The following is a 16,066-nucleotide window of genomic DNA, read 5'->3' as shown; positions in this document are numbered from 1 at the left end:
GCCCTCGCTGTCTCTCTCCGGCTCTAGCTCTCTCCCTATAAACCCTCAAGATTATGTCAGTTGGTCAGAGCCAGCCAGGGATTTCGTGCGGGTGCTGAAGGAGCTGCGGGAGCCGGAGAAGAATGAAACTGCGTGGAGTCAGCCTGGCTGCCGGCTTGTTCTTACTGGCCCTGAGTCTTTGGGGGCAGCCCGCAGAGGCTGCGGTAAGTCCTTCCTTCTACCCCCGACCCCCATCCCATCACCTCGCTCTCACGCTGAAATCACTTTTTGTGCCTTTACCTTCCTTTCTCCTGGGCCTCGGCTAGGGAATTCAGGTGTGCCTTCACTTGTTTAGGAAGAAACATTATTTACAACGCTAGTAACTCAAGCCTTCTGAAGTCCAAGGGAGAGGTTTAAGTGTTTAAAAATAGGGCTGCTTGCTTTCCCTGCAGCTAGCTGCTCTGGGGGCAAGAGCAGAGCCTGGGGAGGAGGATGCATGTTAATAGATAACTAAGCTCTGGTGGATATTTAAAACTTTTCCTCCGCACCCTCCCACCTCGAGTGTTTCCTTACATGCCCGCTAACCTTTTCACTAGTTGTGCCCAATCCACGCACTCTTTAAACTTTGTCGATAGTTTACTATTTTGGCCTTTCTAAAATCCACCTTCCACCAAAGTGTTAAGCGCGCCCGTGAAGTTCTTCCCTTTTGCCTTTTCCTTAAGGAACATGAACCTACCCTCACCTCTGGTCAGTAAAGCCTCTGTAGAGACTGCTTCCCTCTTGACATCCTTGTTGCAAATGCTCAGGTAACATACCAAGAAGAATGAGGTAAAGACGGATGGCTTCAGGCTTCGGTTCTTCTGCATCTTTTTTTTTTTTTTTAAGTTCTCAGTTTTTGTTGTTTACTTTTTTTAGCTTACTAAGGCACCTGAAACAAATTGAGAATTTGCCCGTCACCTATTTAAAGGAAAAGAACGATCTCTTTTTCACAGGAGAATGAGTGTTCTGGTTTAAAGGAGAGTGGAGGAGGGAAGTACACGTGAAATGACAGAGCAAAAACTTCCACTCAGTTTTAGGAATGTAGAATGAAAATCCTAATATATCTCTTAGAATTAAAATCCTAATATATCTCTAAGAGATAGGTCCCACCCACTATCCTTCTGGGGATGAGAGGCAGATCTAAAGGAATGAATGGCTTTGTCAGAGAAAATGTTCTCCAGACTGAAACCCATCATCCTTAATTTCACTTAACCTCTAAATAGAGAATTAAGTGTGTGACAAATTATTTAAAAGTTATATTTGAGTGAACATAATGGGTGGTTTTAAAAACACTTTAATATGAGATCATGGCTTAGGCCTTCACATGGTTGAGTGACTATCAATTCTTTATATGCCACTGCTGTGTTATATAGCTTACGTGGGTCCACTTGTAAGTTAGCTGTCTAGCTGTTCTATACACTCAGCATGCCTCAGGTTACATTGTCCTCCTCCCATCCTCCAGAAAGTGTATACTCATAGTATGAGAAAAGTAACTTTCATATTACTCTAAGCACAACATAATAATAATGGCAACTCTGCTGAAAAACCATGCATAGCAAATATTTTTAATTATACTTGCCATAATTATTCCTCCATCAAAGTAGATAGATAATTTAAAATTGCTTTTATGATGCAGAGCTTCTTAATGGGCTAAGGTTTAGCCACTCAGTAGGGCTGCAGGCCCTTGGATAAAACTACAATTGTGTTGTTGAAAATAGTTCCTTTTAAAAACATCATCTTGGTGTTCACTGCTTGTGGCATTTGGCCCAGGGGCAAAGATTTTGTGGATGTTTGATTAAATATTTCTCATTTTTTACTTTTGACGTTGCTATTAATAAATGTACACCAGATACCAATCATACAGGTATGTATAGCTGTAGTTTATGTCAGATTATATTAAATCATGTTATGTTAAAAATGAAATTATTTTATGATTGACAAAATTTGGGAGCAAGCTTGTTTTCTTGGACTCTTTAACAATTGAGTGTTCATAAAGAAATTACAGAAGACACCAGGCAGTTTTTTTTCCCTTATTTCTCCTATGCAATTATTTATTTATTTCTCTCCTATATAATTTTTAAAGAACATTTTAGACCCCATTTCCCTATCATTAGTATAATGTGCCTCTAATAAAACCAGGGTTTGTTTTTTCTGCTTCACACATTAATATCCTAGTTAGAGTAATGTTTTAATCATCTCAGAGATATGAATGGTATCTGCTCTCCATACTAGTGCTGGGGATATTGGTGACCTTCTCCAGAGTAAACTGGATGGTAGTGGGGCTGCTTGTTGACTGAAGTAGTCTAGTATTGGGACTTTTATACCAGGAAGAGCATTGCTACTTAAATTGCTTTAATTTTTCATAGTTAAGTGATTTCTTTATCTCTGAAGTCATGCCAAATTGGGATATCACAAATATGTGGAAAATTTTTTAGGTGGAGAGTTTGTTAGGTGGAATAAAGTAACTCTTATTCCGAAAGGTTAGCAATAAAGGAAGAAAGCAGATTTAGTTGGAAAGGTCAGTTCTAGTGATGGAAATACGTACTTTTATGTAAAGGTACCTGTGCTGACTCTCTGTTAGTAGGATATACACTTAGATTTATGAATATGGTGTGTTAAATTCTAGTACTACTATACAGTTGAGCATTACATACATTTTTTTGAATTTTATTTATTTTTTTATGCAGGTTCTTCTTAGCTGTTTTATACATATTAGTGTATATATGTCAATCCCAATCTCCCAGTTCATCCCACATTACATACATGTTTTGGCTCTCCATCTTGTTTAGAATCCTGTGGATCCAAATCTTTCCTCAGTTTCAGCATAACATTTACATTCATTCAGCAGATATTTATTCAGCAACTCATAAGTACTTAAGAATTATATTTATGTTGTTCTATTTCTCCCCTCATGGATATGTACTATCCACAAAATCATTTTGTGCTAGACACTATAGATAAAACTGAATAAGATAGAGAGGGTCCCTGCCTTCATGGAGCTTCCATGCTAGTGAGCATAGATAAATAGTTCTGTGGAGCTTTCCCTTACTATTAAATCAGTTGCTGATTTTACCCTTCTTTGAACATTTGTCATATTTAGCCTCTTGTCTAGTATCTAAATGTATTCGGCCTTACAAGCATTTTGTTTCATGGGATTTTATGTCTTCTCCCTATTAGATTATAGACTTTTTGAGGGCAAGAACTGTATATTTGTTCATTCAACAAACTTACATGTTGATTTTGTCTGATGAGAAAAATAATACATGCTTAATGTTGGAAACTTGAAAAATGAGAAAAATATAAAGAAGAAAATAAATATCTCTTCACAGTTCTACCAACAGCACAGAAATAACCTATATTATTGTTTTGATGATTTTCCTTCTTATGTATCTAATATTTTCTTCAAAAAGTAGATTGATTAAAATTTTTTAAAAGTTGGGATTACGATATATACAATTTTATATGCTATTGTTTTTTCACTTATTATTTTCCCATGTTATTAAAATTCTTAGTTTAAAAGTATTATTTTTAAATGATTGCATACAATTTATATTATACACACCACAATTAATTTACGTGTTCACTTTTATAGACTATATTTTTAAATTTCAAGTTTTTTTTAGTCATTATAAGAAATACGGCCATAAACAATTCTTATTCCATATTTTGTATTATTTTGTTAGTACTGCCTCCTTCGTGGAGAATTATTGGGTTAAAGGTCATCAGTATTTTTAAAGTCTTTGGTACCTGCAGTAGACCCTGACGTTTAGAAAGGCTGTATCAACAGATAATATGATAGCTAACTTTTTTTTTAGTGGTTACTATGTTATACCCTCTTAGGTAGATAATATTATTCCCATTTTATGTACAAGGAATCTGAGGCCAACAGGGTGGTTAAAAAACTACCAGAGGTCACACAGTTAGTAAGTGATTGAGCAGTTTAGCTCCAGAACATGCTCATGAAATTTTCCTCAGTTCCTATTTCATTCACGGTAGTACAGAAAAATAGAGTCATGTTGAAAAGTTGAATAATTCCCATTACCGATTCCGTGAGTGGTCACATGAATTGATTCTAAAGATAGGCTTACCCACCAGTTCATCCTTTAATAGCTCTTTGCTATACTTGCCTGGGCCATTCATCCTCAAGGACCTAAATTTTAATGTTGTAAACCATGCATCCCCGTACATTTCTCCCCTATACGGAAGGTGGAGCCTGTATTCCATGAATACCTCCCCCACTGACCTCTTCCTAGCTATAGCAAGGGTGTAACATACTCCAAACTCACTGACATTCTCCCTCCCCCAGGAGAGTTTTGGAATGCGTCTGAATATGGGGACCCCCTTTACCCTCTCTCCCCACCCCCTACCCCATAGCTGCCTATGAGCTTTACACTTAAATGCCGGTGTCTTTGCCTACTGTTGTCCCTTGCTTTCATCCTCCCTAAGTGATACTCCAGAAGTTTCCCCCCATTAATTTCTAATCTGTTTTTCCCACTTTGGGGTGATACTATTCCAGCCCCCATCTCCTGTTTTTAGCAACAAACTTGGAAGTACATATGGAGTGAGAGGTCCCGCATCCATTTTGCAACACTCCCGCCTTACCTTTTCCTTGTGTTTCCTCACTAGCTAAGTGACTTTACTGCCTTTACGATAGCCTTGTGGCTTGTGCATTTCAATTGTATTCCTCCACAAAATCACAAACTGTTACACATTATGGCTTTTCCAGGTGGCGTTTGAATAGCTGAACTTTAAGCTTCTGAATGATAGGGATCTGCTCTTGCCAAATTACTTTCCAGAATGTTTTTACCAATTATATTCGTATCAGTAGTATAAAAGAGTACCTATGAGACAGTCTTAATAATTTTTTTTTCTATCTAGTACAGTGACTATAGAATTGATGCTCAATTGTTTGCCAGTTGGTTGGCAGATTTGGTTCTATCCTCTAATGATTTTCTTTTTAAAATGTAATCATTCCATCATCTCATCCCCTTCTGACAATAGCAACCATAGAACAGAAGTGATTTTTGAAAATAAATTCTCTTCTAATTAACATTATAAATGAACCACCCAACCACTTAACTAAATCCTCATTACAAAGATTGTTTTTAATAGCAGTAATTCTTGAGGTGTTTTGGAGAGGCATCTTTAGTGTGATCTCTGATACATTAGCTTCTTTCATTTTAACCAGATTCTCATTTTATGCATCAATGCTTGAGTTTATTTACCTTCATAATCTGTATAGGTCCAACTGCCCTTGGTTCCTTTAGAAGCTTCTGCGGGCCTTTTACCAAAAGTGTAGTCTGTAATGGTACCTGCTACCCTGTTGAAAAGGGAACCTTAAATCCCTTGCTATTTGCTAACGAAAGACAACCAAAGGCAAATGTTACAAAAGAAACAGGTTTTTGCTAAATTTAATTTTTAACTTAAAAAAATTTACTAAATCATTTGCTTTACTTTTTAACTTGTAGAGAGACTTAAGCACCTTTTTTGAGCAAGTGCTAGTCAGGTTAATGGAATTGGTTTTATGACAGTGAGTACTAAAATAGAACTGGAAGAAATTCTGTTGGCATTTGTATCATCTTATAATTCAGTCAAATGACACTCTTCATATACGTTAACAGAACTGGCTGATTTGCTTCCAAAATTTCTTATAGTGTGTGTGACATTAATGGAATCCTGAAGGAGATATTGGAACTTTGGCGGGGGAAGATGGTATTAAGAGTGGGACACTAGTGAAAAATTGTTTCGTGTATTCTGTATTTTGAGCTCTCCAGGACTTGCTAAAGGAGGAGAAGTCCTTCTCTGTCCATAATCTCATAATCTAATTGATGTAGTAAAACGCTTCTGTATGTGAAAAGCATAGTAGTGCCTGTTTATATCAGGTTGCTTTCTGTTGCAGGTGGTAGAAAACACTAATTCAACTGCCTTAACAGAGAAAAATTTTAACTCACATTACAAGAAGTTTGGAGGTAGAGTACCTCCAAAATTAATTAATTCAGCCAAATAGTGACCCAGGTTCTTTCCACTTTCTCCTCTGCCATACTCTGCCTATCAGCTTACTGTCTCAGATTCGTGCCCCTCATACTTGCAAGATTGCTGCTGCAGTTCCAGGGATCACATGCAGATGCCACAATGCCTAATAGAAGAAGAGTATGAACTGTTCATTTGTGTCCCTTTTTATCAGCAGTGAAAACTTTCTCAGGAGTCCCATACCTTCACCCTTACATCTGACTGGTTAGAATTGTATTACATGTATATGTTTACACCAGTACATTGGCAAGTGGAATAGGACCATAAATGTAGAGTTAGACAAGTGACTTACACTGCCACCTCCCCCTGCAACACACCAAAGCACATTGCTGCCTGGAAAAGTTAGAGGGTGGGAAAATTTGAATAAAATCAAGGTTCTTTTAGGAAGGAATAAATAGTTCCTGCTTCACAACCTCATGAGTTTGTTGTCAGGATCAGTTGACTAAAAGATTTGTAAGAATTTGATGTATTTGTTAAATGTAAGATGTCTTTCTTAATAGGGAAACTAACGTCTTATAGAGTTGTACAAATGAAAGATGCTGGCTATTTACGTAACTATAGATATTTTAGCATTGGAGGGACATTAGGTCAGTGGTTCTCAAAGTGTGATCTGAAGACCCCTGAGATTCCTGACATCCTATCAGGAGGAACATGAGGACTATTTGAACAATAATTTGAAGACTGTTTGGCCTTTTTCACTGTGTTGACATTTGCACTGATGATGGGTAAGACAGTGCAGTATACCCAATTGTCCTAGTAGCTGTATTCTTCATAGTCTTGGAGGACAAAAAGCCAATTTTACTTAACAATGTTCTCAATGTAGCATTGATTTTATTCAATCTTGACCCTTGAGTACAGATATTTTAAAATTTCTGTATGACAAAATGGGAATTACAGAACACGCTTCTGTATGCTGAAGTAACATCATTTCTAGGAAAAGCTCTTGTGCTTTGTGAGTTGTGTGAGTTGGGGGCTGAACTAGCTGATTTTTGCCTGGAACACATTTTTACTTGAAAGACAAACTGTGGTTATTCAGACTTGAGTATTTGGCAGGAATTTTCTTGAAAATGAGCAAAGTGAGTCTGTCATTTCAAGGAAGACAACTGGCAGTGTTTGTTGCCAATGAAAACATTTGAGCTTTTCAAGTATTAGAATTTTAGAAAACTTGAATCTTGAGTATGGGCTTGATAGCTTTCCAAAACTTAGCCTTGTCTAATGAGATTGGTAACTATATTAATGTGTATGATTTTTTTATATTATGTAATAAAATGTGTTAACATTTGGAAGTTCTGCAAATCCCACTGAACTAATATTTTCCAAATGACTAATGCATGATGTTACAAAATCATCATGGCTAAAAGATCCATTGAAAGACAAGTTAGATCAATCAGTTTTAATGTAATTGAGTACAAAAATTAAATAGATAAGGTATCAGATTCTATGTTGCAACCTTCCTTCTTTTAGGTAGACTCTTTTGTCTACCACTTGCAGAATTTTGGCATAGTATCAAAGAATATCTACAGTTATTTTAAAAAGGTATTAAAATACTCAGTTTTCCAAATATATAACTTCATGAAGCCAGATTTTCTTCATATATTTCAACCAAAACAACATATTGCAACAGAGCGGATGCAGAAGCAGATATGAAGATCTAGCTGTCTTCTATCAAGGCAGACATTAAAGAGATTTGCAAAAAAGATGTAAAACAATCCCTCTTCTCCCTTTTTTTTTGTTTTGGAAAATATAATTATTTTCATGAAAATACATAATATATGTTAACATGTAATGAGTTCATTATTTTTTAAAATATTTGTTTGTTTACTTATTTATTTATTTTGGCTGCACCGGGTCTTAGTTGCGGCACGCGGGATCTTCACTGGGGCATGCGGACTCTTAGTTGCGGCATTCATACGGGATCTAGTTCCCCGACCAGAGAGCAAGGAACCTGGGCCCCCTGCATTGGGAGCGCAGAGTCTTACCCGCTGGACCACCAGGGAAGGCCCATGAGTTCATTATTGTTGCTTTTAAATGAATAAAGAAATAATTATTTTAATTATTACTCAGTTTTATTTTATATGGTACATACTGATAGATGTAACCCACATAAGCAAAAGCTTTGGGGTCCTCAGTGATTTTTAAGAGAGTGAAAGGGTCTTATAAAGTTTGAAAACCACTACAGAGACCAGCTCCCATCATTCTACAGGAAAGTGATTGATGAAAGATGCATCTTGTTAGTTGCAGAGGCAGAGAAGTAATATTATTCCATTCCTCTCTCCAGTATACCACATTGGTTTAGGGATTGGTGATATGATTTTGTAATTTTATTCATCCTAGTAGATAGAGTTAAAATACCAAATAGAAAATGTACTAGATTGTATTTGTATCTTTCCTATAATCTTCAGTTTAATTGACAAGTCAGAAACATTCTCACTATACAAACCACAGCAGAGGAGACACTGATGAAGAAAGACTATGAGCTAAAGTTACAGTTATTTTTAGATACCAAATTGGAAAACCCATAAAACCAGAGTTCTTGGCTTACATATCTTTGTATTCGTCACAGTGTATGGACTGGTTCCTTGTATGTAGTTGATTCTCAATAGTTAATTGTGGAATGAATTTTGAATTTTGGGGAAGGGTAGATTTATTTGCCGAGAGACAAGACCTAGAATCAATTAGTTAAGTTATAGGAACTCTTGATATCAATTATTTTCTAACCATTAAGCTATTCAGTAACAGGAATGACCCATTACTAAAAGTGCTCAAAGAGAGGGTAGATGCTACGTTGTCAGCAGTACCCACAAAGTCTCTTTCCACTCTAAAATTCTATTGTTCTGGTTGTTAGAAGGAACTTTCTTTTTTATTGAGCTCAAATCCTTGTCTCTATAATTTTTAAGTAACTCGGAGGTATAATTGACATAAAATAAAGTGCACATATTTAAAGTGTACAATTTAAGGAGTTGTGACTTATGTGTACACTTGTGAAGCCACCAGTACATTAAAAATAATGAACATATAAATCACTCCTGAAGATTTTCATGCCTCTTGGCAGTCCTTCTCTCCCTTCCTACTCCTATCCCCCATCCCCAGGTAACCACTGATCTGCTTTCTGTACATTAATTTTGTTTTCTAGAGTCATATAAATGGAGTCATATGTACACTTTCTTTGTTTTGGATCTTTTTTTTTTCAGCATTTGAGATTCATCCACATTGTAATGTGTATCCGTAGTTCATTATTTTCTTGTTGAGTCATATTCCATTATATGGATATACCACACTGTGTTTTTCTGTTCGCGTGTTGATGAATATTTGGGTTATTTACGGCTTGTCTATTACACGTAAAGCTTCTATGAACACTTTAATTTTTGCATTTTAACAGTTATTTTATTGAAGTGTAATTTACATAAAGTGATATGTACCGATCTTAGGTGAACAGCTCAAATATATATATTTTTAATTGTATACACTTTGGTAACCACCATCCAGGTCAAGATATAGAACATTTCCGTTACCCAAGCTCTGCTATGCCCCCTTCCTTTCAGTGCCTTTTGTGTCTTCTATAAAAGTTTTTAAACTCCAAGGTTGCAAAGATATTATCATATGTTTTCTTCCAGAATATTTATAGTTTCAGTTGTCTTTAGGACCATTTTTTTCTATATAGATAACCAGTCGTTCCAGTACCGTATGTTGAAAAGAAATACCTCTTTTCATTGATTTGGTTTGATGGCTTTATTAAAAATCAGTTGAATGTATAGGTCTTGGTCAGAACTTACTAGTCTGGCCTGTTGATCTGCTTGTCTATCCTTATTCCAGTATTATGCATTCTTCATTATTTTGGCATTATAATAACACTTTAAATTTTGTAGTGTAAGTCCTTCAAATTTGTTCTTTAAGATTGTCTTGACGGTTGTCTTGAATGTTTATTCCATATAAATTTTAGATTCATCTTGTAAATTTTTACTAAAAATCTATTTGAGATTTTGGTAAGGATAGCAATAATTCTATGGATCAATTTAGGAATAAGTGAAATCTTAAAATTATTGATTTTCCCAATCTATGAACACATCTCTCCTTTAATTGAGATATTCTTTAATTACCTTCATCATAGAAGTCATGCTCAGCATTTGGTCAGTTTCTTCCTATGCATATGCTTGTATAGTAAATGGTATAATTTTCAAAATTGTAATTTTAGTTTGTTGCTAAGATATAGACATTCATTTATATATTGATCTTTTTACCCTAAGATATTACTGTTTTTTCTTTTTTGGGGTATGATTTATATATTGTAAAATTCACCCATTTTATGCACAGTTCTGTGAGTCTTGACAGATGCATACAATAGTAAGTGTAGTCAATCAAGACATAGAACAGCATTGCTAAGATTATTCATTAGGTTCTAGTAGTTTGTATTTTCCATGTACATAATCATATTATCTGAAAAACAGAGTTGTTTTTCCTTTTCAATCCATATGCCTTTTTCTGCTCTCCACCTTATTGTACTGGCTAGGACTTCCAGTACAAGTTTAATAGAAGTGGTAAGAGAAAATATCCTTTTTTTTTTGCACTCTATCTTTTGGGGAATATATTTACTATTTCGCTCTTATGTTAGCTTTAAGTTTTACACAGTAACAGATTGAGGAGCTCCTATCCCATTCCTATTTGCTGACATTAAGAAAAAGTTAAATTTCATCAAGAAATAATTTGCACCTATTTAAATCATTATGTTGTTAGGAACTCAGCTGAACTGCTAGGTGTCTTAGTAGCCAGTTAAAACAAGCAAGCCGAAATGAAAATAACAACCCCTTAACTGCTTATTATGATTGATCAGCAAGAGACTGTATCAGGGGAAGTGCCAACTCCCCTTCCCTCCCATTTACATTTTTCTCCATGCAGTGACTGCAGGTCTGGTGGATCAGCACAGACTTGGGGATCAGGTCATCTCACTGATGCAGGAGCCTCAAACAAAAAGCTCCTGCACTTTTAGGGAGCTGGAGACCTAGGAGAGGAAGAGGAGAAGTGCTATGAGTGAGAAAGGTACTGAGTACTGAGTCAGATGGAGAAAATTGTCTTCAGAGTTTCCCCCCACTTCCTCTGCTATGAGTGTTGTGAACAAGTCTTTGTGTGGACATACGCTTTCATTTTTCTTGGGTAAATAATCAAGGAATGGAATTGCTGGGTTGTATCATAAGTCTATTTTAAATTTTACAAGAAACTGCTAAATTGTTTTTTAGAGTGGTCGTACCGTTGAACATTCCACCAATGGATAAAAGTCCTAGTTGCTCCTCATCCTAACCTACGTTTGCTACTGTTACTCTTTTTAGTTTTAGCCATTTTGATGTCTGAGTATTGCTACCTCCTTGCAGTTTTCTTATAGTTCTTTTTATTTATTTATATACAGTAAAATTTACTATCATTGATGTACTGCCTGTGAGTTTTGATAAAAGCATACAATCTTGTAACCACTGCCATAAACACGATTCGGAACAGTTCCATCACCTCACAATATTTCCTAATGCTGCCTCTTTGTAATTAGCTCCTCCACTTACCCACAGTTCCCGGTTATCAGTGATCTATTTTCTAATTCTATAATTTTACCTTTTTCATAATGTCATATAGATTGAATCAGCCAGCGTGTAACGTATTGAGTCTTTTTTCTCTTAATGTAATGCATTTTAGATTTATCCATATGGTGTCTATCAGTAGGTCATTTCTTTTTTCTTATATTTGAGTGGTAAGAGCTCTTACATATTTGGGATACAACATCTTTGTTTGATATATACAAGTTTTGTGTATGTGTTCTCCCATTTGGTGGCTTGCCTTTTTATTTTCTTAACTGGTCTTTGACTACTCCAAGGTCACCAAGATTTTCATCCATGTTTGCCTCTAAAAGTTTTTTTTAAAAAGTAGTTTCAGCTTTTGACCCATTTAGTTGTTTGTGTATGGTGTTTGGTAAGGGTACTGGTTCAGTTTTTTCCCATGTGTTTGGTAAGGGTACTGGTTCAGTTTTTTCCCATGTGTTTAACTAGTTCCAGCACCATTTTTTGAAAAGATAATCCCTTCCCCATTTAATTACTTTGGTACCTTTGTTGAAAATAATTAACCATATATGTGTGGGTTTATTTTTGGACTCTAATAAATTCCTCAATCTATATGTCTACGCCCTAGGTAATAAATAGCAGACTGCCTTCATTACTGTAGTTTTATAGTAAGGCTTGAAATCAGGCGGTGCAAATTCTCCAAATTTGTTCTTTTTCAAATTTTTCGTTCTCCTCCTCCTCTCCCTTCTCCTCTTCCTCCCTTCATCCTTCTTCTCCTCCTTTGCATTTCTATGTAAAATTTGCAGTCACCTTGTCAATTCATACAGATAAACCTCCTGTAATTTTGAATGGGATTGTGTTTAATCTGCAGATCATTTGGGGGAAAATTGATCTCTTAACAGTATTCATTTATTCTGATAAGTGAACATGGTATATCTTTCTGTTTACTAAGGTGTTCTTTAATTTCTCTCAGCAATATTTTGTAGTTTTCACTGTGTAGGTCTTATACATATTTTGTTAAATTTATCCCTAAGTATTCCTGTGTTTGAATAGTATTATGTAGTATTAATGGTATTAATAGTATTGTATTTTATCTTCTATTTTCAATTATCAGTGTATTGAAATATGAGTGATATTTTTCTATTGACATATATACTATGATCTTGCTAAATTAATTTATTATTTCTGGTAGTTTTTCAATGAATTTCTTAGAATTATCTACATAATGTGATTATATCTTCTGTGAATTAAGATAGATTTACTTCTTCCTTTGTAGTCTGCACACTCAATTTCCCCCCTTATTTTATTGTTAGGACCTTTTATTGTTAGGACCTTTTATTGTTAGGACCTTCAGAATGTTTAAGTGTTGAAACCACCGTCTTTGCTAACTTTTCCCAACGTATGAAAACATTTGTTTCACATACTTTGCAGAGTTTTTTGGTTGTTTTTGGCAAGATGGCAAGTCCAGTAGCAACTGTTCCAACATAGCCTGCTGTCATTTCTGTTGATAACACTGCTGTGAACATTGCTGAACAAAATTATTTGCTTTTCAGATTATTTCCTTTGAGTAGACTTCTAAAACTAGATATTGTCATCTGTATACCTATATCTGTACCTATCTGTCTACCTACTTATTATCCATCCATCTATCATCTATCTAAATTTACAGTATAAGAGTTACCTTGGAGGGGACTCCCATGGTGGTCCAGTGGTAAAGAATCTGCCTTACAATGCAGAGGATGCAGGTTCAATTCCTGGTCAGGGAACTAAGATCCCACATGCCGCAGGGCAACTAAGCCCATGTGCCACAACTACTGAGCTCACGCAGCTCAACTAGAGAGCACATGTGCCGCAAACTACAGAGCCTATGTGCTCTGGAGCCCGTGTACCACAACTAGAGAGAGAAAACCCACACACCACAACTAGAGAGAAGCCCGCGCACCGCAACCAAGAGCCTGCATGCCACAGTGAAAGACCCCACATGCCTCAATGAAGATCTCATGTGCTGCAACTAACACCCGGCACAGCCTAAATAAATAAATAAATAAATAATCTTTTTTTAAACAAAGAGTTACCTTGGAATGGAATTGCTGGGTCATATAGTACTATTTTTATTTTTTTGAGAAACTTCCATACTGTTTTCCACAGTGGCTGCACCAATTTACACTCCCTCCTTTTTTCTACATCCTTGCCAACATTTGTTATTTGTGTTTTTTTTGTTTTTTGATGATAACCATTCTGACAGATGTGAGATGATATCTCATTGTGGTTTTGATTTACATTTCCCTGATGATTAGCAGTGTTGAGCATCTTTTCATGTGCCTGTTGGCTATCTGCATTTCCTCTTTGGAAAAATGTCTGTTCAATTCTTCTCATTTTTTAATCGGGTTGTTTATTTTTAATGTTGAGTTGTATGAGCTGTTTATATATGTTGGATATTGATCCCTTATTGGTCATATCATTTGCAAATATTTTCTACCATTCCATAGGTTGTCTTTTTGCTTTGTCAATGGTTTTCTTTGCATTGTTGTGCAAAAGCTTTTAAGTTTAGTTAGGTCCCATTTGGTTATTTTTGCTTTTATTTCCTTTATATGACTTGACAGTTCCACTCCTGAGTATATATATGGAAAAAACAATAACACTAATTCAGAAAGATACATGCACCCCAATATTCATAGCAGCATTATTTACAATTGCCAAGGTATGGAAGCAACCTAAGTGTCCATCCACAGATGAATGGATAAAGAAGATGTGGTGTGTGTGTGTATGTGTGTGTGTATACACACACACACACAGACATATACACACACAATGGAATGTTACTCAGCCATAAAAAAGGACAAAATAATGCCATTTGCAGCAACATGGATGGACCTAGAGATTGTTATACTAAGTAAGTCAGACAGAGAAAGACAAATAACATATGATATCACTTATATGTGGAATCAAAAAAAGGCTACAAATGAACTTATCTACAAAACAGAAATAGAGTTACAGATGTAGAAAATAAACATGGTTACTGGGGGGTAAGAAGGGGGAGGGATAAATTGGAAGATTGGGATTGACACACATTACTGTATATATTCACTAAAATAGATAACTAATAAGGACCTACTGTATAGCACAGGGAACTCCACTCAATACTCTGTAATGGCCTATATGGGAAAAGAATCTAAAACTCAGTGGATATATGTATATGTATAACAGACTCACTTTGCTGTACACCTGGAACTAACACAACATTGTAAATCAACTGTACCCCAATAAAAATTAAAAAACAAAAAAGAGAGAACAGAAGACTAGGGTCATTCCTATAGTTTTTATTTCCTACTACCTTATTTTACTTCATTTGAGTGTCTTATTCCTCTTCGATAATGTATGAAACAAAGAAACTATAGGACTAAGATTGGGTAACTGATAAAAATATTTTAGAAAAAAATACAATTCAGTTTATTTTGGGATGAGGAAGACACTTTTTCTAACTTTCCTTTATTTTGACTTAACTTCGTAGGAGAAATGCTTGAACGACGACCCTGTAGGAAATGGCCCTATCCATTTTGAGTTAATATGATTTAATTTAGTTTCAGGAAGCCTTCTGAAATGTGAAGCATTTATTTAAGCGTTAGTATCCCTTCTGAGTAGTTTTCCTAGCTGACTATAAATGAGCCAATTTTCCCTAGCTTTAAGGTCATGTTAATTTTCATTGTTTTGTTTCAAAATGAAGGAGTCAATTCCTTTTATGTTGTGATTTTTGAAATAAGCTATACATTTTTTTCAGATGTGGGTATGTTGAAAGTTTCCACTATCTGGCAAGATTCATCTCTCTAGATTTCCCCCCTCCCATTTTCCTCACTCCTTAAAGGTACTAAATACATTTTGGAGGAAGAAAAATGATATCTTTTTTCTTCTAGTTCTTATGGTCAGTTGAGTTCCTGGGTTTCTAATTTAAAATTTTTTTTTTTACCTTGGAGTGAATGTAGTCAATTTATAGTAATTTGGTTCATAGTGAATAAATGCATCCTTAGCTCTTCTCTCAATTCTACTTGCCTGTTTATCTTTTACAGCTTAGTTAGGCATTTCATTTTTCTCCACAGTTGCAGTAAAGACTTTTTTTTGTTATAGCACAAGCTTATTAGACCTTATCATAGCCTTCATGCCTTCATTTGTGTATACCGTATAATGGAAAACAACACAGACTAATGTTGTAAAGTAACAAATGAGATTAAACTGAGAAAGGTCACCTTTTTTAGAGGTGGAAAAAGAGGTTCATCTTCAGGGGCTTAGGTTTGTTTTGCTAACTAATTTGAATGACACATTTGAATTTGCAGATTGACAACCATTATATTTAAAACATGAGCTTACAAACTTATATGTATTCATTTTTTCTGCACTCCATTATACCCAGATAGGGAAAGAGAAATATCTTTTTTCTTCAAATGGTTAAATCGTTATAATTTGAAGTTGACAATATGCTAAAAAAC

At 35.4% G+C, this 16,066-nt stretch overlaps 1 protein-coding gene across 1 annotated transcript in view; it reads left to right on the top strand.

Moving 5' to 3' along the window:
- The first annotated feature begins 7 nt into the window (after positions 1-7).
- COL4A5 (collagen type IV alpha 5 chain) overlaps positions 8-16,066 on the top strand; it is a 219,642-nt gene continuing 203,583 nt past the window's right edge. Inside the window, exon 1 of the mRNA XM_024748644.1 lies at positions 8-203. Within this exon, the coding sequence (XP_024604412.1) occupies positions 123-203 (81 nt within the window). The 5' untranslated portion in view covers positions 8-122. The remainder of the gene's footprint in view (positions 204-16,066) is intronic.

The sequence above is a fragment of the Neophocaena asiaeorientalis genome, unplaced genomic scaffold, assembly GCF_003031525.2.
Source record: "Neophocaena asiaeorientalis asiaeorientalis breed wild unplaced genomic scaffold, Neophocaena_asiaeorientalis_V1.1 scaffold41, whole genome shotgun sequence".
In the NCBI taxonomy this organism is placed as follows: Eukaryota; Metazoa; Chordata; class Mammalia; order Artiodactyla; family Phocoenidae; genus Neophocaena; species Neophocaena asiaeorientalis.
Note: the sequence above shows the minus strand (reverse complement) of the source record. Positions and strands in the feature narration are given on the sequence as shown.